The 26,380-nt window shown below is 36.0% G+C and overlaps 2 protein-coding genes across 3 annotated transcripts; both read right to left on the bottom strand.

Moving 5' to 3' along the window:
• Positions 1-2,777: 2,777 nt before the first annotated feature.
• On the bottom strand, positions 2,778-6,912 carry LOC111887397 (mediator of RNA polymerase II transcription subunit 17). Of its 2 annotated transcripts, none has more exons than XM_023883566.3 (9): positions 6,755-6,912; positions 6,228-6,325; positions 5,915-6,137; positions 5,713-5,826; positions 5,542-5,627; positions 5,079-5,466; positions 4,554-5,006; positions 3,884-4,189; positions 2,778-3,200 (listed from the first exon to the last, which is right to left on the bottom strand). In XM_023883566.3, the coding sequence occupies exons 2-9, from the start codon at positions 6,314-6,316 to the stop codon at positions 2,853-2,855; spliced, it is 2,007 nt and encodes a 668-aa protein (XP_023739334.1). In that variant the 5' UTR covers positions 6,317-6,325; positions 6,755-6,912; the 3' UTR covers positions 2,778-2,852. The 2 variants fall into 2 exon arrangements, with proteins under 2 accessions (XP_023739334.1, XP_023739335.1); XM_023883567.3 differs by having other exon boundaries at positions 6,228-6,330; positions 6,755-6,911.
• Positions 6,913-23,725: 16,813 nt separating this feature from the next.
• Positions 23,726-25,676, bottom strand: LOC111887404 (uncharacterized). The gene is made up of 2 exons (XM_023883576.3): positions 25,024-25,676; positions 23,726-24,009 (listed from the first exon to the last, which is right to left on the bottom strand). The coding sequence occupies exons 1-2, from the start codon at positions 25,630-25,632 to the stop codon at positions 23,854-23,856; spliced, it is 765 nt and encodes a 254-aa protein (XP_023739344.1). The 5' UTR covers positions 25,633-25,676; the 3' UTR covers positions 23,726-23,853.
• Positions 25,677-26,380: the final 704 nt, after the last annotated feature.

Here is a 26,380-nt window from a genome sequence, read left to right as displayed (position 1 = left end):
GTCGGAGATGATGATCGGATTAGGATCAGATGAAGGCGGAGAAGAGCAGATCGGGAGAGGAGGATAACGAGTGTGTAAGGTGGGTGGGGTGGGGCGAGGGGTGTTGGGAGAGGGGTCCATTTATTTTCCAAATTTTAAATAAGAATAAATATTATCAAATTAATTCAAAAATAAATACATAAGGGCATTATGGTCATTTCAAATATGGAACAGACTAAAACTACAACAAATGCGTCTTTGAGGGATGAAACGTGCAAGTTTTAAACAAATAAGGGACGGTCCGAGTTAATTTTTGAAAATAGTGACTAAACACGCTTTCTGACTTGTGCACGAGGGACAATTGGTGTAATTTACCCTAGATAAATTCTTACGGTATGCAATTCGTTCTTTGCTGATTTGGGGGAGGGTGTTTTATTATTTTATAAATTAATTTTATTTGTATAGCTTATCTTTTATAAAAATATTTAAATTTGAATTGAGTTACTTTGATTTTTATTTTCCAAAAATAAGTAAAACGATTTTTTATTATAATTTATTTTAAAATCTCATTGTATTTATTTTTAATTTATTAACGAGTAATTCCTTTTGACTATTTGACATATATGTAACATATATTTAAAAAGTAAATTATGTTGATATGTAATTTATGTAACAAGACAATATACATAAAAACCATTATATTTTGTTAATTTTTGCTGTTTAACCGTTATATTTTATTCTTTTCTATAAAAGACTCCATTTTTTTTAAAAAAAAAATTCCATTGTAATCACCTAATCTTCCTATTTCGGTTTATCCCAGGTTGAAAATAACTTGACTTCTTATTACCTACATGATATAATATGTATTTCATGAAATGTTATCTTATTTACTGAAATTGCTTTTCATTTATTGGTTTAGCAAGTTATACACACACCATGTAGGTAAAAGAAAAACCATTTCAACAAGTTATATTAGGGTGTGCAAAAAAATTGAAACCAAACCAAAAGCCGAAAAACCAAAACCATAAAAACCAAATCATTTGAAAAACCGATGGTTTGGTTTTTGTTTTTAGAAAAACCGATTTTTTAGGTTCGGTTTGGGTTTTCTATATCTAGAAACCGTAAAAACCGAACCGGACCGAAATACACAAAATGACATTGTTTTATATACAAATATCACACCATCAATAAAGTAATCCATAAAATAATAAAACTTAATATTCTATGGTGTTGGTGAAACAAATATATGATAAGAGAGGTTATAGTGTTAAAAGTTTAAAAGATTCAAATTACATACATCTAATATGGATTGTGAGATTCAAAAGTGAAGATTTTTTTGATACTATAAGATGAAGAAAAATAGTTAACTCAACCATCCCACGATGATTATTTGTAAATGAGAACTGCACCATCTTTTTTTGATTTTACAATAATTTCCATTTTGTTTAAATGGACGAGGCATTGTATATTTGTATTGGAGTATATATTAAATAAGTATGAGCTTTTAAAATCCAATGAGCAGAGTCTAATAATTTATTAATTGAAAAACCAAAAAAAAAACAAAAAACCAAAATATAAAACTGAAAAACCGAAACCGAAAAAAACTAACGGTTTGGTTTTTCCAAAATAAAAAACCGAACCTTTTGGTTTGGTTTTGGTTTTAGCGAAAAATCAAACCAAACCGAACCATGTTGACTCCTAAGTTGGATGTTATTTTTGAAAATTAATATGATGGCATGTACGAGTTATTCATAAGGACCATTGATATGCTAACTATTATTGAAAGGGGCCACTTATGAAGAAAAAAAAAAAAAAAAAACATAAATACCATTTTGTCTATTAATTATTACAACTGATAAATAAAAATTAACTAGAATTATATAAAAGTAAAATGATAATATGACTAAACCCCACATCCGAAACCGAAAGTTGCACTCCATTTTGGTATTATGTGTAGTGTTGCTCCATATTAAATTAATATTATTCATTTACACTTCAAAATAGTGAAATATGGAATGTGATCGGAGAAAAATAAAGAGTGAAATAAAATGAAAAATAGGTTTTGGAGGTGTGTTTGATTTTCTTTATATTTTTATAATTGGTTCCTATCCATTATCTTTTTACTAATTTGATTCGAGGAAAAAATGATAAAATTGGTAAAAAGAAAAAAAAAAAAAAAACAAACAAATGTGAAAATGTCATTTTATAATAATTTATTCGGTTAGTTACGAACTATGTTACCCAAAAGATCTAATCATTCAATTTTTTATAGTGTACTGTTTATCAATGTTTTTCAAATTTTTAAAAGCTTCCGGCTATTTTTACGTACAAATAAAAATTAAACCGGCTATTTTTACGTACAAATAAAAATTAAAGTTTCCGGCTACACATTCTTTGTATTTATAATTCCATCGAGCATACCAAACATGTAACCAATACACTTTAACATTTTCTTTGTATATGTTCTACTTTTCACCTTTCAAAACTCAAATAAAACGACATTAATAGCTCCTACTCCACCTACAAAAACATCACATCTTTCTTTTTTTATACTTGGTTTTTTCCTTTTGTCACAAGTAAGAAAAGGATTTTGATATTGTTATTTATGGGAAATTGGATTGGTTACAATCCCACTTCAACCATACCTTTCCCATATCGTCTCCTCTCCAATAATAGTGCTACTGCTACTGCTATCTATAATTAATTATCATCATCACCTACAACTTTTATGCTTTTTCTTAAAAGATTTGTACAAAGTATGTATTTTTTTAATGTATTAATTCGTTAAAAAACTCATATTCTATCAATTAAGTAACTTAGTATTAAAACTCAAATATTCAAACGCTATCTTTTAGGGTCGATTTTATATTTTATTACAGTTGATTATCTAATGAAGACTTGAGGCTTCCACCATTGCTACACATGGTCAAGAGATCCAACAAAGTCGCATACAACACATCAAGAGATAAATGACCTAAATATCTCTTTGTTTCCCCATCCGAATCCTCTCTTTCAACCTTGTATTCCTCCACTCCTCCGCCATTGCCCACCACCAACCACCACGATATGCCGCCTTCACCATCCTCCGGATCCACATGAGCCACCACACCCACCACTTCACCCTGCTCCACCTCAAAACATAAGCTTAAAAAGTCCCGACTCGCTTTCATTCCCACACTAAGAGCTTCTTCATGCAGCCAACGGATAATTTGACTCGCAACCTGTTTAATTCCCAATTAGTAAATTCTGTATTTTAATAAATACTGCATTGGACTGGGATCGAGACTGATGTCAATGACACAAAAATTGTAACTTTTTGTCCCATCCAAAAAGGTGGAACAAGATGGGACAAAGACTCACTCTCGATATCTCATTTGTGCAAAAGACAAAAATGCCCTTGTCATCCTAATCATCAAAAATAGCCCTAGAAAGCCTGTCCAATCCACTCCACTCCAATTTAACAATCGTAGCCTTTAGGCTACGTTTGTTACATGGGACTCGACAATAAGGGACTTCTTTCTAGGGCTATTTCGATGATTAGGACGACAAGGGCATCTTCGTCTTTTGCACAAACAAGATATCGAGAACGAGTCCTTGTCCCATCTTGTTCCACCTTTTTGAATGGGACAAAAAGTTACAATTTTTGTCCCATTGACATCAGTCTCGATCCCAGCCTAGGACTTCCAGGTACAACCTGTTCTGTCATGTCAAGTCATGTCACTGGGACTCCCAGATACAACCTATTTTGTCATGTCATGTCTGACATACGTCGCGTTTTTTGGGTGGGATAAAAAATTTAATATGTATGTCCTACTGACACTAGTTTCAATCACAGACACAGTCCAAAATACAGACAAACACAGTACAACCTGTTCTGTCATGTCATGTCATGTATCAGACATACCTGTTGTAAAAGTATGACATGAAGATCAGCCAAGTTACAGTCATATCTATTGATAGAACAACTGTTTTCACATTTCCCTTTAAAGAGGCCGACTACATTCGGAGCACCTTCACCTTCAATATTAATACAATCATCAATCACCACCACTTTAGTGTGGAACTGTGACTTCCCCCTCTTCTTTGCCGCCCACGTCTGGTGGCCAGAATGAAGAATGGACGGAGGGACATCCACCACCAGTGTCCATGAAGATGTACGAGAAGTCCATGTGGGATGAGACACCAAACTAACATACGATACACTCTTAGCCTATGTCATAATAATTAAATTAAAAGTTAAATTCAAAAAATAGCAACCTACTTTCATGAAAGCAAAATAAATAAAGAGTAAATTACTGAAATCGTCCCTATGGTTTGGTCAAAATTACATGTTTGGTCCCTAACATTTTTTTTGCACTCGGATCGTCCCTGTGGTTTGATTTTGTTGCGTTTTTTGTCCCTTACATATAGTTAGGGACCAAACATGCAATTTTGAGCAAACCATAGGGACGAAAAACGCAACAAAATCAAACCACAGGGATGATCTGAGTGCAAAAAAAAATGTTAGGGATCAAACGTGTAATTTTGACCAAACCAGAGGGATGATTTTAGTAATTTACTCATAAATAAATTACCAGATTTTCAAGTTGTGTCAAAACTTTATATGAAAATATTCTGTGAGCAAGAGACATGCAGAAATGACCAAGAAGGTTTGACTTTGACCCATCTTTTGTTAGCTGCCCGAACTGTTGACTTTTGTTGGGAGAAGCTGACCGGTTCTTTGCCCGAACAAATACATGTTCATGAAAAAGCTGTTTCAAAAGAATTTCGGAGCTGATTCTATTTGGAAGAAATGATCTTTTTTTCACAGGTTGTTTTTCTTCTTCGCCATCGATTAAGGGTATGAGGGCATTATTGTCATTATTTTCTTCATCATCAGTTGCATCATGTTCTTGAGTGGATGATACAAGTGAAATGAATACAGAGGCTTCTTGATCTATGTTTAATTGTAAATGATTCTCTCGTATGCCAGTTACATTCACGCCTAATGATGGAACAAATGCTTCTTGATTTATTAAATTAAAAACCTGAATAAAAAATTTAATAACAAATTAGTTTTTAAGAAAATAGATTTACTTACATTAAATTATAAAGCTTACCTGTTCATTAAAAACAGCTCTGTGAACTTCACGAAGATCAGAATGCCTTTTCTTTACACCATCATCATCATCATTATCAGTTTCATCTTCTTTCTTTGTTTCTTCAGAAAACTCTGAATTTGATAGATTTGTTGTTCTTCCATTTGACTTTTTTGGAATATCATCACCAACAAATCCAAATTGAAGAACATGACATGCTTTTGAAGGAAGATTTAAAGCAAGCATTCCAGCATTATCATGTTCAACACGAATAGTTGACATTGAAGATTGGCGAAATATAGCTGTTGGATCATATAATGTATTGTCAAACAGATCAATGTAGAAGCCTTCATTTCCAGCAGCAGAAGCAGCCATTCTATGCCTCTTAACTTTCCAATTCTGCTGCAATCTATTATCAGGTAGATTTTTAGGATTCTATAGTAAAGAAAATCAAAGATAGGTGATATCTGAAGCTGAAGCTGACCTTATTAGAGCTCCATAGAATCTTGCTTCTTTTGCAACTTGTTTCTCTAATGCTTTGGCTGATTGCTTAAAGTATTTCCCAAGGTGCTGAAATGAAAAAGAATCATCAAACAAGAAATACATAAAGAGAAAAGAAAGTTTTTAGTTTTTTGATTTTGGGTTTGAGAGATACCCGAAAGCATTGGAGTTTTGTTGCTGTAGATACTGCAAGGTCAGATAAAAGTTCATTAGGTAATTGTTTTGGTCTGGTCATACCAGCTACTGTGACAGCATCATTAATTTCAACCTACAAAGAAATTTTTTATAAAGTCAAATTCAGAAATTTTGTTTATATCAGTTGAAGAAGTTAAGATAATAACTTCATGATGACTTACAGTGTTGATGAGATCAATGATAACAGAAAGTTCTTGATGAGCCAATTTTAGATTTTCAACCATGTTCTGCCATGGCCATGGTGATGAAGATGTTGTATCTTTGGAAGAACTAGCAGTAGAGTCGCCTTTCTTTTGTTTCTTGTTTGGATCTTCTCTTTCTACAGCCCAAGCAAAGTCTATTCTTCGAATTTGATTCACTCTGTTATCATCATAACTCAAATCGCTGCAAACATTACACCAGAAAGATCAGAAAATGGATTGAAGAGGTGAAATGTGTGAGATTTGGGGAAAATGAAAGTGATGATGTTCATACGGAGGGAATTTTTCAGCTCCATTTTCTTCAATGATTTCCAAACGTTTGACAGGGAGTTTGTCTAGAGAGATACTCAGGTTTCCATCCATTTCCACAGTCTAATCTTCAGAAAATTCCATAAACTTGTGTTACATTAGTGTATAAATGGCAAACGATATTCCACAATTGTGATCACTATTAATAGAGTTAACACATTTTACATTCGTAAACAATAATTCAAATTCCCAATACTTCCAATCAACAAAATCAGAGACAGATTTCAACTAAGAAATTTCTGAATTAGGGTTTGAAATAAAGTAATCTAGGGTTTCAATTTTCTACTCTCCAACAATAAGTTTGAAAGTAATCATTAGAAGTATCACGTATCAAAAGATAAAGATTGAAATAACAGACTAGAACTCATACATTCAAATTAAAACTTTATATATTCAGAATTTGAAGGCAACAAATCAACCAATGGAGAAATTAGAGAGTTATTCTCTCCAAACAGAAAAGAACGAACTGACAGACAAAAGAATTGAGTAGACCTTAAGAAATGAGGAAACAATGACCGGTGACAGACGGAGGAATAGCTAACGGAGGGAAGTGCTGTCGACGGAAAATGAAACAGGAGCGGCCGCCGGGGACTCTTCCTGTGGAGCAAATACCACGAGGTGCTGACTGCTGACGAAATCAATTTTTGACACAAGTTTTTGTATTTATAAAATAGCCACTAAAGTTTTCAAACTACTCAAATTGTACACGGCTTTTATTTTACTTTTTAATAATAGCCTCATATAAGAGAAATCTGAAATCTGTAATAATAAATAAATAAAAAAAAAACCCTTAAATTTTGGTTCTATTGATAAAAAAAAAAAGGTTAATATCACAAAAGTCTCATGTTTTTGGCACTAAATTGGAAAAAGCCCTGAATTTAATTTTTCAATTAATGTGACCATGGTATCTTCATTGACTTATCGTTTGAGGGCAAAGAGCCGGTTTCAGCAGGTTGCTCCCTTAGTCGAACATTGCAGGTAGTTTTGGGTCGATTCTTCTCTCCAACTTCAAACCAAAAAAATGGTAAGCTCCTCCAACACGCACACACAAGGTTACAAAGAGTGGGCTTTAAGGAATCGTTGGTCTGAAGATTTGAGATGCGATTGTGATGAACCTGCGACATTCTCGATCTCCAAAACTATCGATAATCCATGGAGGAAATTTAGGGGGTGTCCAAACTATCAGGTAATATTAAGTAATTTGTTGTGGTCTTGTTGAACCATTATGAACAAGTGATTGTTGTGCAGGACTCCAAAAAAAATGCGGATTTTTTTTATGGCTTGATCCACCCCTGCCAAACACTTACTACAAGGAAACTATGTAGAAGTTCCATATGGATTTGGAGGAAGCTAACAACAATAAAGCATTTGTAATGGAGGTTTTGAAGCTTTCGGAGGAGGCCAAGAACAACAAAGAAGTTCAACTGGATATTTTAAACCTGTTGAAGGTGGAGCTACTTATGATTGTCATGCTTTTGGTGGTGGTGATAGTGATGGGGTTTATGGTTCACAATGTTATGGTTAAAGCAATGTGAAGTTGTGGGCATTAGTTAGGTTCAGGTGGAATGGTAGTAGTAGTTTAGGTGTAAGGGTATTTTGGTTAAGTTAGGCAGTAAGTAGATGCAGGTGTTATGTATGGCAATTTTTTGGTTTTGTAAGAGATGACAATGAAAACAACTTATTATTTCTTAATGATAACAATGTATTAAGTCCTTTAACACATATATATGTATAAACCTACTTACCAAGCTAACCAAAATATGGAAGGTAACAATAATTATAGTGATCAAGGCATATATATATATATATATATATATATATATATATATATATATATATATATATATATATATTGATGACTTAACAATCATACCAAATATCAATGTCAGTTAACAGCCCAAAAATGGGAATGTACTTTACAATGCTTCCCAAAAACCACTATCATACCATTTAACCCAATTAGAACCAAACTTCTAATTCTACCAAACATTATGGATATGAAATGGAAGCTTGTTACCAAAAGACAAGTGTACCCAAAGTAGATGTTTACAGAAAGGGCAACATATTTACTAATGCCCATTCTACCCATTGAACCCTTAAACACAACTCCTTACTCTAAAACCCAAGGGGTTTTGGAGGAACCACCACCATCAACATCTTCAACCATTTTCCTGAGCTTCAACTTCCTAATTCTTTCAGAGGGTTTCCTATTTTTCTCCCAATGGAAATTGTAAGCACCATAACTTCTTCTGGAGGGTAAGACTCTTGCTCCAACCTCTCTCTCTCTCTTCAACTCCTTCTTCCTCAACCACTATGCCTTCAACTTCTTCTTGCTCAACCTGTATGCCTTCAACTTCTTCTTCTTCAACCTCTCTATCTTCAACTCCTTCCTCAGCCTTTTTTTCTTCAATCTGTTGTTCCTCAACCTCTCCATAAACCTACAATATGGAGGGGTAGTTAGTAAATCTACAATATGAAAGCCAAAAATAGTGATTACCAGAACATACCTCTTTTATAGCAGCCACTGCATCAGCATGTGTATATCCAGACATCAACAACTCCTGTAAAGTAAGTCTTTCACTCACCTTCACCTCATTGTCATCATGTTCTTGTTCCTGAACATCCTCTGTTGCTTGACTCGTACCTTGCTTACCATTAGGTGCATGGGTAAAAAGATCAACAAAATCCTCATCACATGTTAGGGACACATCCTCCTTTGCATTACTCTTATGTTTCTTGCCATTAGGTGTTTTCTTTGGTGTTCTGTTCCTTGATCTAGACACTTTAGCTTTCCCTCCTCTCCTTGCCATCATCTTAGTCCTTTTCAAAGGACTAACATTAGGACCACCTACTTGATTACCAGATTCTGAAACTGGGGGATGAGTAACCTCACTTCTTGGTATATCAGGCCCACCAACTTGATCACCACATTCTGAAACTGTGGAAGGAGCAGCATCACTTCTTGGTATAGCAGGCTCAACTGGAGGGAATTGATCAAAGATAGGTTAGCATCCCCCATCTTTCCCAGGTCTTCCAATCTTCCTTTTTGGGACAGAGGGCTTAGGTACCTCATCATTTGTGTATGAAATATTATTATGCCCAAGTTGTTGGCACTTTCCACACCTCACATTCCTAGTAACCTTTAACTTTTGAGAGGTGTATTTGGCATCTTCTGATTCAAATGCATGCTTCACTCTATTTACTTTGGGTCTTCCATGCATCCTTCTAACTGGGGGTGGTAACGGTTTAATAAACTCCAACAACCTATTTGTCCTTGTGGAACCAACAAGTTGCTTCCACCAACAAGTTGTATGTTCTGACTGTAGGTTGCAACATATTTGTCCTTGTGGAACCAAGAAGAAATTAATTCACTTGGATCTTTGTGGACATAGTTGATTGCAGCTTGACTATGCACACATGGTATGCCCGACAACATCCACAAGTTGCAAGTGCAAGTGTGATTGGCTAAATCAACCTTGTATCCATTATAGCCATACCTAGTCTCAAACACATCACCGCCACTTGGCACCACTGTCCACAACCTACACACAGAACAAACAAAGTACACATATAAATACATACTTAATATTTTAAAATACATGCCAATAAAAACTTATATTACCTCATATCTTTCCCAAATTCATTAAGCTTCAGTTGTATGTTAGGCCCATAATTACCCCTCCATTTGGTGGCCTCTTGACCTTGATGAAAAAACCTTTTCATAAGGAGAATCCTTATTTCCTCAAGCATTGTGATTATAGGCTTCTTCCTTATTTGTTTGATCATGGCATTGAATCATTCTGCAACCCCATTCTCTACTGCTTCACAAGCATACCCATGAGAAAAGAAGGCTCTGCACCAAGTTTCAGGTTTCCTTGCCATAAGATAGGTGTATCATGTTTCTGTTATCTTCTTTATCTTCTCCATTGTAGCAAGAAAGTCCCCTTCCACTATACTCATAGCAGCTTCCCATAACAAACTCTTTAGCTCTAATCCTGTGAATTTCTTTCTAAAGTTTGCAAAGATGTGTCTAGCACATTGTTTGTGCTCAACATGAGGGAGGAGGTCTGCCACAACCTGTAAAAGTCCCTATAATTAACAAACAAACACAACACAACACAACACATGTAAATATTAATGACTGTAACATACAAATATATATTAATCACCCAAGGATTCAGAAGCAGGAGCAGTTTTGAGACTAGGATAAGTTTTGCATCCTTATTGGGAAGGAAGATAACCCAAGCGGTTGTATGGTTTGAGGATAGTGTGAGATGGAAGTTCGGAAAAGTTTGCCAGTAAGGCGATCGCGTTCCCGTGATGTTACTAGCAAGCCGTAGGGAATCAGGTTTGGGATTCCAGTTAGGACACAAGTTCAGCTGATTGCGGGGCAAGCGCGTGTTCGATCCAGTATTAGAGTGTTGTAAGTCTGCGGGTGTAGCCGTAGCATTCACTAGCAGTCAGATAGTATCAGAGTGTTATAAGTATGCGGGTGTAGCCGTAGCATTCACAAGATTAGCAGATAGTACTAGAGTGATGTGAGTTTGTGGGTGTAGCCGCAGCCTTCACTAGGTTGGTAGATAGTGTGAGTGCGTTGTTAGGATGCAGAAAGAACAGTAGTACCCACCAGTTCGGGTGTAGCAGCGAGGAAATGGAAATCCACGGATTGGATTTCGGAATTTCCCAGACGGATGAGACCTGGTTAAGCTAGTGATAAGATTATAGAAGCGTCACTATAGAGATGAGAGCAAGGAAGCAGTGGACTGCTTAAGGTCATTTATGACATAAGCCTACAATTGGTGATGTAGCAATCGCGTTTAGCTTTGGGTTTGGTGACGTCAGGATTCGACGCATGGAACCAATCAGTTAGAGCAGAAGGCCGTTAGGGCCACAGTGTCAGGATAACTAGTAGCAGCTAGATCCATAGAAGGATTTCGTCTAGAAGTCATGCGAGGCGGCTAAGTAGGGAGTCCTTTGACTCTGCGGTTGGGCTGGAACCCAATATTTTAGATGATGGGCGGAAAATTGAAACCAGGTAGGTCTCGGTAGATGTTGGGAAGCATCCATGTGGCAGCATATAGTTTCAGGCAGTTCAGTGTTCAGGCAGTTCAGTGTTTCAGGCAATTTAGTGTTCGGGCAGTTTAGTGTTCAGGCAGTTCAGTGTTTCAGGCAGTTTAGTGTTCGGGCAGTTCAGTGTTCAGGCAGTTCAGTGTTTCGGACAGTCAGTGTTTCAGGCAGTTCAGTGTTTTCAGGCAGATTAGGGGTTCAGACAGTTTTGGGTCTCCATCAGTAATGGTATTTGAGGATCTCATGTATGATAAGCGTAAGAGATTGCTGAGTAATTCTTAGTGACCCCCCCCCTGGCGGGGTTCAGCTATAATGATTTAGTATGAGTGGTCTGTTGGGGATTCAGATCATCTAGAGATAGCAAACGTCAGACAGAGTACATGTAATCTTGTTGTGAGGAAGTCGGTCACCTAAGAGTTTTAGGGCTTTGCGAAGACTGGTCATGGCTACCCTAGTAGAGCTGGGGTGTGCCCAGGATTGTGGTCATGTTACTTGAGTAGTTGGCGTGTAAGGAATGGTAAGGAATGATTTCGAGGACGAAATCTAATTCAAGTGGGGGAGAGTTGTAACGCCCTATTTATTAAAATAAATTAATAAAGGTAAGTACCGGGCAAATTGGTGAAGAGTTTTAAAAGCCAAGGGTTTATTGGTAAGTTAGGGATTTATTATGAAAGGAAATCATAGAATCAGGGCTTAAAATGTAAGTTTTGGATTCAGTTTGTAAAGATTTCTGAAGGCAGGGTTAAAAGTGTAAAGTATGGATTTATTTTGAATGAAATGGGGAAGGAGGGATCGAATCTGTCAATATGGGAACTTATTTTATGGGATCGGGTATATAAGACCCTTCACCCGGTGACTCAAACCCTAGCTCTTGAAGGCAGCCGCCATCATCGGAGATCCTCCAGCAGTTACCCTCGCCTCCCCTCATCAATCCCCCAGCCGCCGTGAAGACTGAACCGGTGAAGCCAAAGCGTCGAGCGTAGCGTGCAGAGGGGGAAGAACCACTGTGACCGGTCGAATAAGCACCTTAGCGGCGTTGCTGTCCAACTCGCTATCCTTCTCCGTCGCTGCTTCGCTGGGGATTTCCATCGTTGTAGCTCTGCTATCGGAACCGATTCGTACAATCGAGTTGGCTGCCAAGACCGACGACCAAGCTGTAATGTTGTTGCGAGATTCGTGAGTGATCGGAATCGCTAGTTAGCCTACCTGCCACCTCTCCCTCTCCCCTATTTCGCTGTTCTCGATGAATCGACGTTGTGTACATCGGATGTTGTCGCCAGCAACCATATGGTTGTCGTCGACTGTCATCGCGAAACCACCACTGCCGCCTTTCCATGATTCTGCTGCCGCCACGAGCCACCGTCGGCCGCCATGGTGTGGCTGTGTGTGTGATTAGTTTAGTGTGTGTGTGTGTGTGGGTATTGAGATTTAGCATTGTAACTAGTTTGGTTAATAATAAAAATAGTAGTAACCACCACCGTAAGGTGGCCGCCGCCGACCACCACTACCCGAGGTGGTAGTGGGTGGTGCCCCGCTAGCAAACCCTAATGGGCTTAGAGATTGGTTTTGGGCCTATTGGGCTATGTTTGGGTGGAAAACCCTAATTATGAGTATTGGGCCTTAGACTTATTGGACCCACTTTTGGGCCATTGAGATGGGATTATATATTAAGCCCAATCACTCCATCTCATTTATCTAGTGGAGTAAAGAACTTAATGGACTAATTCCTTAATGAGCTAATTGAGAAAATACTAATATTTGAGAGATTATCAGCACACACGAGAATTATTTAATAAGTGAATATTAAATAATAATCATTGGCAGGAATTAATGTAAGCAATAATGGACTTAATGGATTAAGTCCTTAATGGATTAAGTCCCTAGTGTGTTAAGTCCTTAGTGGGTTAAGTAAGAAACACTTAACCCTAGTTATCATTTGATGTGAAACCCTGATTTCACTTGGGCTTTGTGTTGGGCCATCCGAGAATAATCAAATGGGCTAGAGTAATTAGTTGGGCTTTAGGGTAAGGCCCATATGAAGGATTTGGCCCAATTTGGAAAATTGGGCCATAGTTGGGGCCTAGATGGTTGTATGATATTGGGCCCTAGAATGATACATGTTGGACTGGACTGATCAATTGGGCCTTAAGGGATGTCCATGTAGAGGTTTGGGCCCAATTTGGAAAATTGGGCCATATGTTGGGCTTTGATCCCTAGTTGACTTTGGGCCTATGGATTGGGCCTTGGGCTTGGGTAAGCCAAGCTAGGGGCAATGTAGTAATTATCCAAAGCATGTATTTTTAGTTATGTGTTAGAACCCAATTATTAATTGGGTGTTATTTGGTGTTGACAGTTTGGGAATCTGTCAGCCAGCAGCTGGGGTGGAGTCTATGGGACTTCAGCAGTGTGGGATTGTGTCTACGGGACTTCAGCAGTGTGAGGTGAGTTTCCTTTTTGTAGGAACGGGTCTACGGCCACAATGCCGACCCGTATAGTTAGCAGTAGTTCCGAACATCAGTCCGATGCAGTAGTTCAGTATGCTTGGTGTCTTTGTGATACAAACATGGTATGAGTTATGTGTTCCGGACTATGGTCCGATGCAGTATCCAGTATATGTGTTTATATTATATGCTATGATTACGTTACGCTATGTTCAGTTAGTTCTGGACCTCAGTCCGATGTAGTAGTTATAGTGCTTGATGTCTTTGTGATGCAAGCATGTTTTGTGTTATGTGTTCCGGACTCTGTTCCGATGCAGTATGCAGTATATGTATTCATGATAGTTGATATGTTTATGCTATGTTATGTTCAGTCAGTTTCGGACTTCGGTCCGATGCAGGGGACAAGGTCCCAATCAGTTCCGGACTTCGGTCCGATGCAGTTAGTTTCGGACTTCGGTCCGATGCAGAGGGCAAGGCCCTGGTTAGTTCCGGACTCCGGTCCGATGCAGTTAGTTCCGGACTTCGGTCCGATGCAGAGGGCAAGGCCTTGGTTAGTTTCGGACTTCGGTTCGGTGCAGTTTCCGGACTTCGATCCGATGCAGAGGGCAAGACCCTGGTTAGTTTTCGGACTTCGGTCCGATGCAGTGGGCAAGGCCCAATAGATGCTTTATATGTTATTGTATGGTATGTGGTAGTTCGGGGGAGCTCACTAAGCTTTGTGCTTACGGTTTTCAGTTTTGGTTTCAGGTACTCAGTTTTCAAAAGAGGAGCTCGGGAAGATTGCAGTGCACACACCATTTGTTCAGCCTGGGATGTTTATACTCTGATATACTTAACAGTTGTATGATATTTTTGAGATACATAACTTATGATTTTATATGAGGTTTATCGACTATGGTTTTTATTATTAAATTAAACAAAATTTTCAGACTGTGTTTTTGGGATGTTACAAGTTGGTATCAGAGCCTTGGTTTGAGGGATTCAGGCGCAGTCACGAGTGTGTCTGAACTCAAACTAAGGAAGTGGTATAAAGTTTTCAAGAGAAAAACCATGGTTACAAAAGAATTTTGAGAAAAGAAAACAATTTTAGAAAAAGTATAAAGAAAAGAGTTTTAGAAAAAGCGAAAAGAGTTTTGAAAAGAGAAAAGGGTGTGGTGCATGCAATCAGCCGAGCTCAAGTAAGTACTCCCAAATTACCCATACAAGTTTCAGTTTCAGTTTTAGTTCCAGTTCCAGTTTCAGTTTCAATAGAACAACATGCTAGTATAGGACTAAGGATCTAGTAAGATGCCTTATGTGCCTGCTTTATGTGCTTCAGCTTGATAAGAATTTCATGCTAGTATTGAGTAGACAGTAGTAGGATAGCTTGTTTAGGTTATGCCTGATAGTATGAGCTTAGCATTGTATGCTAGTACAGTTTCTCGTTATGAGAATAAATTTGCTTGAGTAGTTTCCTGTGTCCGAATGCTGCTTGCTTTGTGCTTTGTAGGACTCTTGGTGATGGGAGTTAGCCGTTAGGTGAATACGACACGTCACATGTGATCAGGGTTGAATAATCTCAGAGTGTTGGATTTGGCCCTATTACGCAGCTCTTGTTTGAGTCCAACCGTTGTAGGGACGAGTCTTTTACTCGAAGGATTATCTGAGCCTCATCACATGTGATGGTATTCAGGTGATGGCTAATTAGCATTACAAGGAGGCCTTCGGCAGCTGAGGACTGGTTTGAGTGGAGTCAGAAGTTCCCTAGGGCAAGCCTAGGAAAGTAGTAACAGAGATCAGTAGTAGTACAAGTGACTTGGTGGAGTCGAGGCAGTACTTGAGGAAAGTACGGATAGATGTGGAAGGTAGTATGGGCCCGTACTACTGAAGCAGAGGATCCGTACTCGAATCAAGGAAGGCTGAGATGAATCCAGGGAACTTGTAGTGTGTGAGATCCCTCGATTTTGGATGAGTATTGTGATGTTAGTGATGGCAAGTTGCCGAGTATAGTGACGCTACTTGGTAGACCAGATGGTAGTTCTGGTGTCGACAGGGGATCAGGCTCGGACTCTGGAGCCGGGCAGATTGATGATCAGATGAGAGAGTTTATTTCATTTGAGAATTTTGCGCAGTATCACTGACCAGACTCCTGTGATTCTCAGTGTGATCAAGGTGGGCATTATGGAGATTTGTGATGAGAGGCCGAGTGCATTCTGCACTGAGATAGCAGTCATGATAGAGACCCGTACATTGATGTTTCGGGAATTCACAGTTTTTGAGGCTTCAGATTGTCATGGGGGTTAGGGACCCCATTGTTAGCGGCAGATGGTTGACAGACGTTGTCAACACTCTTCGTACCAGACGTTGTCTCGAAAGGAGACAAGATCTGACTTACTTCCTGTCTCCTGAAAGATAGAGCACGAGAGTGATAGGAAAAGGTCGGTAGTGAGCTGTGTGATGCGGTTAATGCTAGTTCATGGGATGACTTTTAGACCAGATTTTGGGCAGAGTGTGCCCAGGCGATTGGGGCGCAGTAGTTGGCGCAAGAGTTGTTAGATCTCCACCAGAAGACTGAGACTGTGGCAGAGATCACTGCCAAGCCTCGGGAAAGAGCTTATATGGTACCACAGTATGCAGCAGATGAGGAAATGAAGAAGGTAAGTTATCAGAACATATTGTAGAAGGATAGCAGGGAGATTGTGAGTATCTCGGGGTGCAAGAACCTGAATGATATGACTTCTAGAGCTCGAGAGCGGGATATTGACTTAGAGCACATTGGTAGAGGGAACCAAATCAGTTGCTTATAGTGAGGGGTTTCGGGAGGAGACCATACATTTCAGATTAGCTTTCGAGAGACCAGCAGGACCATATTCGGTGCAACACTTGCGGGATTGGGAAGTACAATGTCATATTGGTTTATTCCAAGACTGAGGAGCAGCACGAGAAGCACCTGAGGGAGGTGCTAGAGATTTTGAGGAGGGAGAGAATTTTTGCAAGGTTCTCTAATTGTGAGTTCTGGTTGCGCGGGGTGCAATTTCTTGGGCACCTTGTCAATCAGAAGGATATTCTAGTCGATCCGGCCAAGATAGAGGCCGTGATGCAGAGGAGAATTCCGAGGTCTCCAACTGAGATTCGGAGCTTCCTGGGTTTAGCATGTTATTACCGGAGATTTATTCGGATTTTTAGAAGTTATGTGATCTTTTGGATTAGCTAGTGTTGAAACACTAACAATGGTAAGTGTGGTTTCTAGCAGATTGGTCATGGGTGGCGAGAAGGATTGGGAATTCTTCCAGTTTTGTGTGTTGTAGGGCATTAGCTGAATCAAAGTGGGGGAGAATCACCCAAGGATTCAGAAGCAGGAGCAGTTTTGAGACTAGGATAAGTTTTGCATCCTTATTGGGAAGGAAGATAACCCAAGCGGTTGTATGGTTTGAGGATAGTGTGAGATGGAAGTTCGGAAAAGTTTGCCAGTAAGGCGATCGCGTTCCCGTGATGTTACTAGAAAGCCATAGGGAATCAGGTTTGGGATTCCAGTTAGGACACAAGTTCAGCTGATTGCGGGGCAAGCGCGTGTTCGATCCAGTATTAGAGTGTTGTAAGTCTGCGGGTGTAGCCGTAGCATTCACTAGCAGTCAGATAGTATCAGAGTGTTATAAGTATGCGGGTGTAGCCGTAGAATTCACAAGATTAGCAGATAGTACTAGAGTGATGTGAGTTTGTGGGTGTAGCCGCAACCTTCACTAGGTTGGTAGATAGTGTGAGTGCGTTGTTAGGATGCAGAAAGAACAGTAGTACCCACCAGTTCGGGTGTAGCAGCGAGGAAATGGAAATCCACGGATTGGATTTCGGAATTTCCCAGACGGATGAGACCTGGTTAAGCTAGTGATAAGATTATAGAAGCGTCACTATAGAGATGAGAGCAAGGAAGCAGTGGACTGCTTAAGGTCATTTATGACATAAGCCTACAATTGGTGATGTAGCAATCGCGTTTAGCTTTGGGTTTGGTGACGTCAGGATTCGACGCATGGAACCAATCAGTTAGAGCAGAAGGCCGTTAGGGCCACAGTGTCAGGATAACTAGTAGCAGCTAGATCCATAGAAGGATTTCGTCTAGAAGTCATGCGAGGCGGCTAAGTAGGGAGTCCTTTGACTCCGCGGTTGGGCTGGAACCCAATATTTTAGATGATGGGCGGAAAATTGAGACCAGGTAGGTCTCGGTAGATGTTGGGAAGCATCCATGTGGCAGCATATAGTTTCAGGCAGTTCAGTGTTCAGGCAGTTCAGTGTTTCAGGCAGTTCAGTGTTCAGGCAGTTCAGTGTTTCAGGCAGTTTAGTGTTCGGGCAGTTCAGTGTTCAGGCAGTTCAGTGTTTCAGGCAGTTTAGTGTTCGGGCAGTTCAGTGTTCAAGCAGTTCAGTGTTCAGGCAGTTCAGTGTTTCGGACAGTCAGTGTTTCAGGCAGTTCAGTGTTTTCAGGCAGATCAGGGGTTCAGACAGTTTTGGGTCTCCATCAGTAATGGTATTTGAGGATCTCATGTATGATAAGCGTATGGAAGAAGAAAAAGAAAAACATATAATGACTTGATGCTAAAATATTCACGTTATTGAAGAAGTTGTCATAAATTTAAAAACCGAGTACATGTTTTGGTCTGATGTCACAGTGATTGGCTTCCAAATCGAGTAAAAAATTACAAGAACCGTTAAGATCCACTAAATTAATCTGACAGGGTACTCGATGAAGGACATTGTTAATGTCCTAAGGTGGAAAACTCCGACTCTTGTTAAGGACCTCATAGTAAATCATCCTTTTTATCCATCAAACATCCTAGTATTAAAATGCAAGCTTAGAAATGCATTTTCTAACATAAAATGAGTTAAACACTTAATAAATACAATATTTTCATCTGTATAAAACGTCATTGCATCCCTTTTCTTTTCATCAAAACATCTGATGGATTGAGTGCCGAGTTTAAGGTGATATAGCTAGTAGCGTCGGTTACACCATCACGTGGCCGGACGGTACAACTAGATGGTAGGAAATGTGGGTTGCCAAAATCGTTTGAAATCTCTCTCTCTCTCTCTCTCTCTCTCTATATATATATATATATATATATATATATATATATATATATATATATATATATATATATATATATATATATATATATATATATATATAGCGTAACCTCGCGCGTTGCGCAAAAATGCATTTAAGTGGTTAAAATAATTATGGGAAAAAATAGAAATATGTTGAAATTTACGTTTTTAGTCATGTTTTGGGCATTAACCGAATTATCAAATAACATAAAAATTCATCAACTTATATTTTGATACTATCTAATATAGTCCATACCTTATAAACTTTACTTTTACTTTTATAATATCCAATATATATTATAAGTTTTTGTATAACATTAATATAATCTACTTTTCTTATGTTAGATAATATTTTTTTGGATAAAATAAGAAATAAATTGTTTTAAATGAGCTATTAATAAACAATATTGAACTAATAAACTTTGTATTACACTATTTATATTACACCAAAACATCCAAGGTTTCATATATGAACTTTCAAATATTAAACATTGAAATTAAGAATAAAGTCATACACAATATATCAATATACATAAATGTCATCAATAGTTTTTAAATAAGTCGATTAGTAAATATGATATTTAATTTTAATTACGTATTTTGCAAGACGTATGTTTGACTTCATGTTGGTGCGCCGAGAATCCTCTTCCTTAATTTGTACCTAAAAATTAAGGTGAATAGGAATGTAAAATAAATATTACTAAGCATTAATATAAATAATTAAAAAAGGCATGTGGATCTTCTACCACCGGTTAAAGACAACATACCTCTCTAGTGGTATTGATTCATTTGTGAAATTGAAGTAGTCATTCTATGTATATCTTGTTTTCTAATTACATAAACAAATGTGAATAACCAAACATAAAAATGTTATCTTTATATAGGAAAAATATTTTAGTTAACTAACAAATTAAATAATATAAGTTTAAGAGTTAGGAGTTTCAAAACCTTAATATTTTTTATTAATTAATCAATTAAATAAATATCAACCATCACTACCCCCAACTCACTCCAATTCATTTCCAACAATCTCTAGTTTCATTCCAACTTTTTCCCGTTCCATTCAACTTTAAAAAAAAAAAATTAATCCAACCGATAATGGAAGAAAATCTTTATTATACGTCTTCACCCGACAATGAACCCAAGGATTAAAAATTTATTGATCGGGTAGACAAAAATCATTGTATGAATGTTGTATCGGGTACTGCAAATATTGTGAATATGAAGAAAAATGGTTTTGACTGCGGAAATTTAGTTTCAAAATTGAGTTTGGGAAATATTGGGAACACGAACGCGAATCGTGTTTCAAATTCTAGTTGTACTTTTATCTTCGACACATCTTAGGTCCATTAGGTATAAAATTAGAGAATGAGAGAGTTGGAGAAAGGTTGTGGTGTGATAAAACAAGATGTTTAGTATGGTATTTAGAATGGTTTAAAAATATTAAAAACTAGTTATAGACGTTTATATGTAGCAATTGAAGGTAGTGGATTCATTTAATATTCAAAGTGTCGTCGGGGAAGAGAAGCCGCAAGCCGCCATTCCCGTACCACCAGGGGTGATGTTCCTGATGGGTTTTACATGTAATAATGCAGAATAATCCTTATAATCTTAAGGGTACATGCAATCTATTAAATCTATTTCATAACTCTATTGTCGCAACATACTATTAATAAACAAAACTAATAAACCCTACAAGAAATCGAAATTCATAGCAAAATGGTTACATACTTTTTGATTTGTTGCAGTAAACAAATCACTTCAACCCCTTGTGTTTGTTGGTCTTGGAAAGCTAGCACCAAAAGGATGATGCCTCTAATGGCTTACACCCATAACCAGAAACCCAATAATGAGAATGAAAGCGGAAATATGAGGGAAATATTGTTCCTAATCTTGTAGGTAAAGGTATGAACGGAAATATGAGGGAAATTAGGTAACTTGCAAGCAAAACCAGATTTGAATTAATTAAATAATATATTTAATCACGATTCAAATCCTTTTCTTATTTACATCGATGAGGCTTCCAGAAACCTAAGGAATCAAGCCAAAACTGTCTATACTATGGATGATTCTAGAATTGTTTCTTTTGTTAAATTATTGAACAATTACAATTCACCACTTGCACCTTTAATTAATTCTAATTAATCACAAATTAATCAGTGGGTCGACATTGGTGCCTTCGACCCATAGGTACAAGGAGAAGAACTCACCTCGCAATCTGACATTTTTTTGCTGCACATGACTCAGCTCCAAATATCAGCTCACCCAGTCACCTATTCATCAAATAATGACTAATCTCAAATACAACTCAAAATACCCAAAATACCCTTAGGTCAAACTTGCTCAAACCTTGGTCAAAGTCAAAGAGTCAAAAAGACAACCGATTCGACTCAGTATGAGTATGCCCGACGTACTCAGCTATTACACCCAACGTACTTGTTATCTAATATCAAGCGATTAAGGGAGTACGTACATCGTACTCTATAGTACACCCAACGTACTCTATAGCAGACTTTTCCCTTTTAGACGTGCTTAATCCATTAAGACTTTTCCTTCCAAACACATATATAGGCTTAAAACAATGCTCTAAGTCATAAAGTTTCCACCATTATGACTTCCCATGGCTAGACAAGGCCTATAAGCTAAAACCTTAACTTCTTATCCCATTAAAACATTTCAACACTTGCATGGAAGGAAAAGAAAGTCCAAGATCACATTTTTATCATTCAAACTACCTTAAAACGTCCAAAAGGACAACTCTTTTGGTCTAGAGTAGCTCATACCCAAATGGACCAAGATTACGTGGCTAATAAGCATACACTTCTAAAATATCAAGATCGACATGATCATCAAGTTCAGAACTTTGTACCTCAAAATGAAGCTTGAAGGTGAGGTGTTTCTTGATCTAAGTGATCTTGATCTTCAAAGATGGTTCTTCAATCTTCTATTGGCTTCAAAGACACCAAAACACACACTTTCAAGCTCCAAATGAACACACACAATATTAGGGTTTGCTATAGACGAAATGAGGGCTGGAGGCTGATGAAGGAGTGAGCCTTAGTGAGTAATGATGTTTATATAGGGTCCAAAGCCTAAATATTCGGGTTTGAGGTGCTGACACGTACGCCCAACGTACGCATGCTCCACCCAAAAATTACAAAAATGCCACTATGGGCCAAATTGCAACAATTCTCACACATAAGGGCTAAAATACAATTAATTCTCATACTTAGGGTTAAAAACAGAAATACCTCAACATTAGGATGTTACAGTGTAGATCGTCACCCGAATTTTGGTTAAAAGGCCATAACACCTCATTTTCCCCTTATTTCTCCCTAACTCTTGAAAACGCAGGAAATTATTACATTTTATTTTCTTTAATAATTTTCACAATAAAATTATTTTAATTTTAGAAATTAAATGTTAACAAATAATTTAAATTAAATAAAAAATAGTTACTAACACAAAATAAATAAAAATCCTAATATTTCGTTACTTGAAAATAGAAAATTATATAATTGAAAAAGAAAAAAAAAGAATTAAAATAAACACAAACATAAAACAACTTAGGGAAAAAAATTGTGATCTCCTCCTTCATATTAAAGCAAGCTGGAGGGTGTCTCGAAAGAACTAAAAAAACAAACAAAAATCAATCTACGCGAAATATTTTTGACCGTTAATTTTGAAAAAAAAAACATTTTTTTGTTACCGATTAAATTTAAAAAATTGACTATTAGCTAGTCAAAAGAAGAAATAATTTCCAGGGGAGGTACCGTGTTCAGAAAGAAAACTCACCGAGAGATGAGAGTATAGTGTTCCCTGGTGCAGTTTGGTTCTATTCAGGGCCATCTCAGAGGGTGGGCGATAGGATGACCGTCCATGACCTATCTTCTAAAGGGGCCCAAAATTTTTATGGACTTTATTAATGATATGTTAAATAAGATCGATCTTGAAGATATCATTAATAACTCAAAAAGTTAAAACAAATATTTTTCTATGAATTTTTGTAATCAAAAATGTTATATTAGAAACTAGTATAAATAATTTTCTTTCAATTATTAAGTTATTATAAAAACGTTAATGAAATTTATGTATTTTAAGAGTTTTTTTTCTTCATCTTCTTGAGCCTAAAATATGTTTGAAACGACACTGGTTATATTTAGCAACCACACAATGCGGTTTGGGTGTACACTGTGTGGTCTAACCAAAAAAAAAATGATTCATACACATTAAACAAAATTGAAAACTAAATGGTTAAACTTACTTTAAAAGAATTTAAGTTTAAGATACCTAAATAAAAGAAATATGAAACGTAATTTTTATTCAATGGCATTGACCATTATCTCAAATAACGGGGTAATTCATCGATTGAATAATACACAAAGACTTTTCATGAAAGTTGATCTAAATTTTCTTTACAAGCCAATTTTTACTTCCAAAATCATACAGGAGAGAAACGTATTAGGGTCAAGGATATTTATAAAATCATAGATAATTTTTTTTACGTTTTTTTCATTGAATTAGTAAATTTATAATATTAACAATTTTTTGGCTCTGAAAGAAATTGAATATTAGACTCCTATGTGAAATATTACATCTTAACCATTAGACTTTTATTGTGATAATTAATTTCTTTGATGACCTAAAAAAAGTAAATCGTTTATTTCAAAAGAAACAATCTATTTTTGGTGAAGGTATTTCGCTTTAATTTCACCTGACACGAGGTGGAAAAATTCCAAGTGTATTATGTCATTATATTTTTACTTCTATTCATAAACATATCGTTATACTTTTTTATCTTTTTGACATGTTACATAGTTATGTATATGAGCACAACAATTTTTTTTTAACGATCAAACAATAAATTTCAACAAATCAAGAATTACATAACAATCAACCAATAAATATAAAAAGATTTACATAAAAAATCCAAAAGATATACAAATACATCGTAGATATTTCAGTTTCATGGGTTAATTTTCTTTAAAAAAAATAAAATTTTCATGTAAATTAGTTTACATTTTTCTTAACTTTTGTTTTAAAAACTAAAATGTACAATTTTTCCATGGAAAAATAGAGAAAACAACCCGTTGCATGGGTCACAAATGAGCCAAAATTTGAGCCCACAATACAATGCCATGCTGGCCCATATACCTTGTCAAATTCCTGTCACACAAAAACAAAAAACATAAAAAGTCAATTAGTCAAACATCAATGTATCATGAGTTTTAACTTATTTAAACAAACAACTATTTATTAATAAGTGACCTATGATGTGTTTTTGTTTATGATGGTTAACCTTTCAAAAAATAACAAATTAAAAGGGAGAATCTAAAACTATTTAAAAAAACATAATCATATATTCTTAATTTTGTAAACACATGGGTGGTCAAAAGCAAAGTTTGATTATAATCACAGTCACAAGAACAGTTGGTGGATAATTTTAAATTTTATTATAATATTCGATTTTTTAAGAATTTGGTATCAATTGTCTTTTTTATTATTGATATGACAAGAATAAAAAATGACAGGACCATAAAATATAAAAATTAATAATATAACCCGTCACTAAAAACAAATCTAAAGCACATGGGACTATTGTGACAGTTTGATGGTGTTTGCTCAATGGTTAACAAGATCCAAATCATATTAAATGTACTTGTTGCACAAAGTTGGGGGAAGACTTATACAGAAAAGGGCACATATATAAACTATATCATTATATATTTAAATATACAACATTGTAACAAAAAAATAAATAAATGAGAAGAAATGATTCGAAAAATTAATTGGTAGCTGAAGCTTGAAGCTGCATCTTATATTTGTATAAGAGTGTTCAATAAAAATAGCTGAAATTTTTTAAAATATTTAATTTACATAGAAGAACATCTTTGTAAAATGTAAATTAAAAACATAATCTAAAAAATTAATTAAATTAATTTGCAAAAATATAAAAGAATTTTTTGTTAAATATAGCTTGAAGTATCTTTTGGATATAAAACTTTTTTGTTTAAGCCAAAATGTAGAAAACCCTACTTTCAAACTAAATTTTTTTTTGAGTTTTTTTAGTAAAAGCTAAAAAAGCTAGAAGTTTTCTATATAATTAAAATAAAAATAAAAATGTAAGGTAAAATGAAGGAAAATTAGAAGTAATGAAAAATTAATGGAAGCTAGACATACCTTTTTTAGGTTAAGGGCAATTTGTTTAGGGCTAAATTTCTCTAAGCTATCAAACGTTTGTCTAGCACATCGGAATGCATGGATTTGCATGAACGCCGGCATATCCGTCACTAAAACCCTGATCTGCATTAACGCCGCCATCGGTGCTGCATTTCCCAAACTCATCTCCGCCGCATTCCCCACCGATCTCCTCCCAGTCGACTCCATTAACTTCCTCCCTCCTTCCATCACTGAAACAGATTTTCTTGCAGATTCTTGATGAACCATTTCTTTCTTGTCTTCTTTATCATAATGCTGTTGATTAAACTCCTTTTCTCGGTAGGTTTTGGATCTTTTTAGTAGTCCCCAACTCCGGGAAACAACTTTCTTGTTCATCGACGGTGGTGGTGTTTGTGGGTGGTGGTGGCCTCCTCCGGTGTCTAGTTTGTACACATACATTACTCCTTTCTTTTGATTCTCGTGGGAGGACATTTTTAATAACACCAAATTTCTTCTTGAATATGAATATGGAAAGAGTTGAGAATGGTAAGATAGTGGTAATGGCCGCAGCGGTGGCGGTGGTAGTGGTGGAAAAGGAAGACCGTTTTGACTTTTTGAGAAGGAAAGCATGTGATGATGCAGAGGATAATTTATAGGATGTGCAGAAGTTTTTTTTTTTCTATTTTTTTTTTTTACTTTTTTTTCAAGGTCTTTAAAAAAAAGGTGAACATGCTAATTATATGAATAATAAATATAAACAAACATATATTAAAAGGAATATATATATATATATATATATATATATATATATATATATATATATATATATATATATATATATATATATATATATATATATATATATATATATTTGTTTTATCTTATAGCTATTATTATTTACTTTTTCGCCTCCTTCTAATTTTTAGCTATTATCTTACTAGGTGTGAAACCCATGTATTATACGGGTTGATTAAAAAAATATATCAAAGTTTAAATATTAAGAATTTTTTAAAATAAAATTTCAAAATAAATAGATATATTCAACTAATGAATAAATAGAATCACTATTAAGAGGATCATCCATAATATCAATGATTGTTTTGTCATATTCATTAAATTTATTATCATATTAAATGTATTTTAATATATCTTATATATTTTTTAAGATTCTTTGCATTTATTATCACATTAAATATATTTAATACTTTACATATATAAATTTAGTATTATGTGGCATATTAGTTGATTTAATTCAAAAAAACCACAAATTGACATGTGGATTTAAATTTAATCAAAAAATTTACAAAATTACATGTGGCAAATTTAATGAGAAGATGACATTTGACAAAATGATCTTCATTTATTAGGATAGATAAAT

This window comes from Lactuca sativa, chromosome 8 (genome assembly GCF_002870075.4).
Source record: "Lactuca sativa cultivar Salinas chromosome 8, Lsat_Salinas_v11, whole genome shotgun sequence".
NCBI classification, from domain to species: Eukaryota; Viridiplantae; Streptophyta; class Magnoliopsida; order Asterales; family Asteraceae; genus Lactuca; species Lactuca sativa.
The sequence above is the reverse complement of the archived record's forward strand: the minus strand, read 5'-3'. Positions and strand labels throughout refer to the sequence as shown.

Bases quoted from the DNA above. Each gene is read 5' to 3' on its own strand.
- LOC111887397 (XM_023883566.3), bottom strand. From the start codon at position 6,316: ATGGATGGAAACCTGAGTATCTCTCTAGACAAACTCCCTGTCAAACGT. The intron at 5,628-5,712 runs GTATCTCTCAAA...TTTTCATTTCAG, and splicing joins CAAAACTCCAATGCTTTCGG to CACCTTGGGAAATACTTTAA. The intron at 4,190-4,553 runs GTAATTTATTTA...ATTATGACATAG, and splicing joins TGACACAACTTGAAAATCTG to GCTAAGAGTGTATCGTATGT.
- LOC111887404 (XM_023883576.3), bottom strand. From the start codon at position 25,632: ATGCTTTCCTTCTCAAAAAGTCAAAACGGTCTTCCTTTTCCACCACTA. The intron at 24,010-25,023 runs GTATGTCTAGCT...TTTGTGTGACAG, and splicing joins TTGCCCTTAACCTAAAAAAG to GAATTTGACAAGGTATATGG.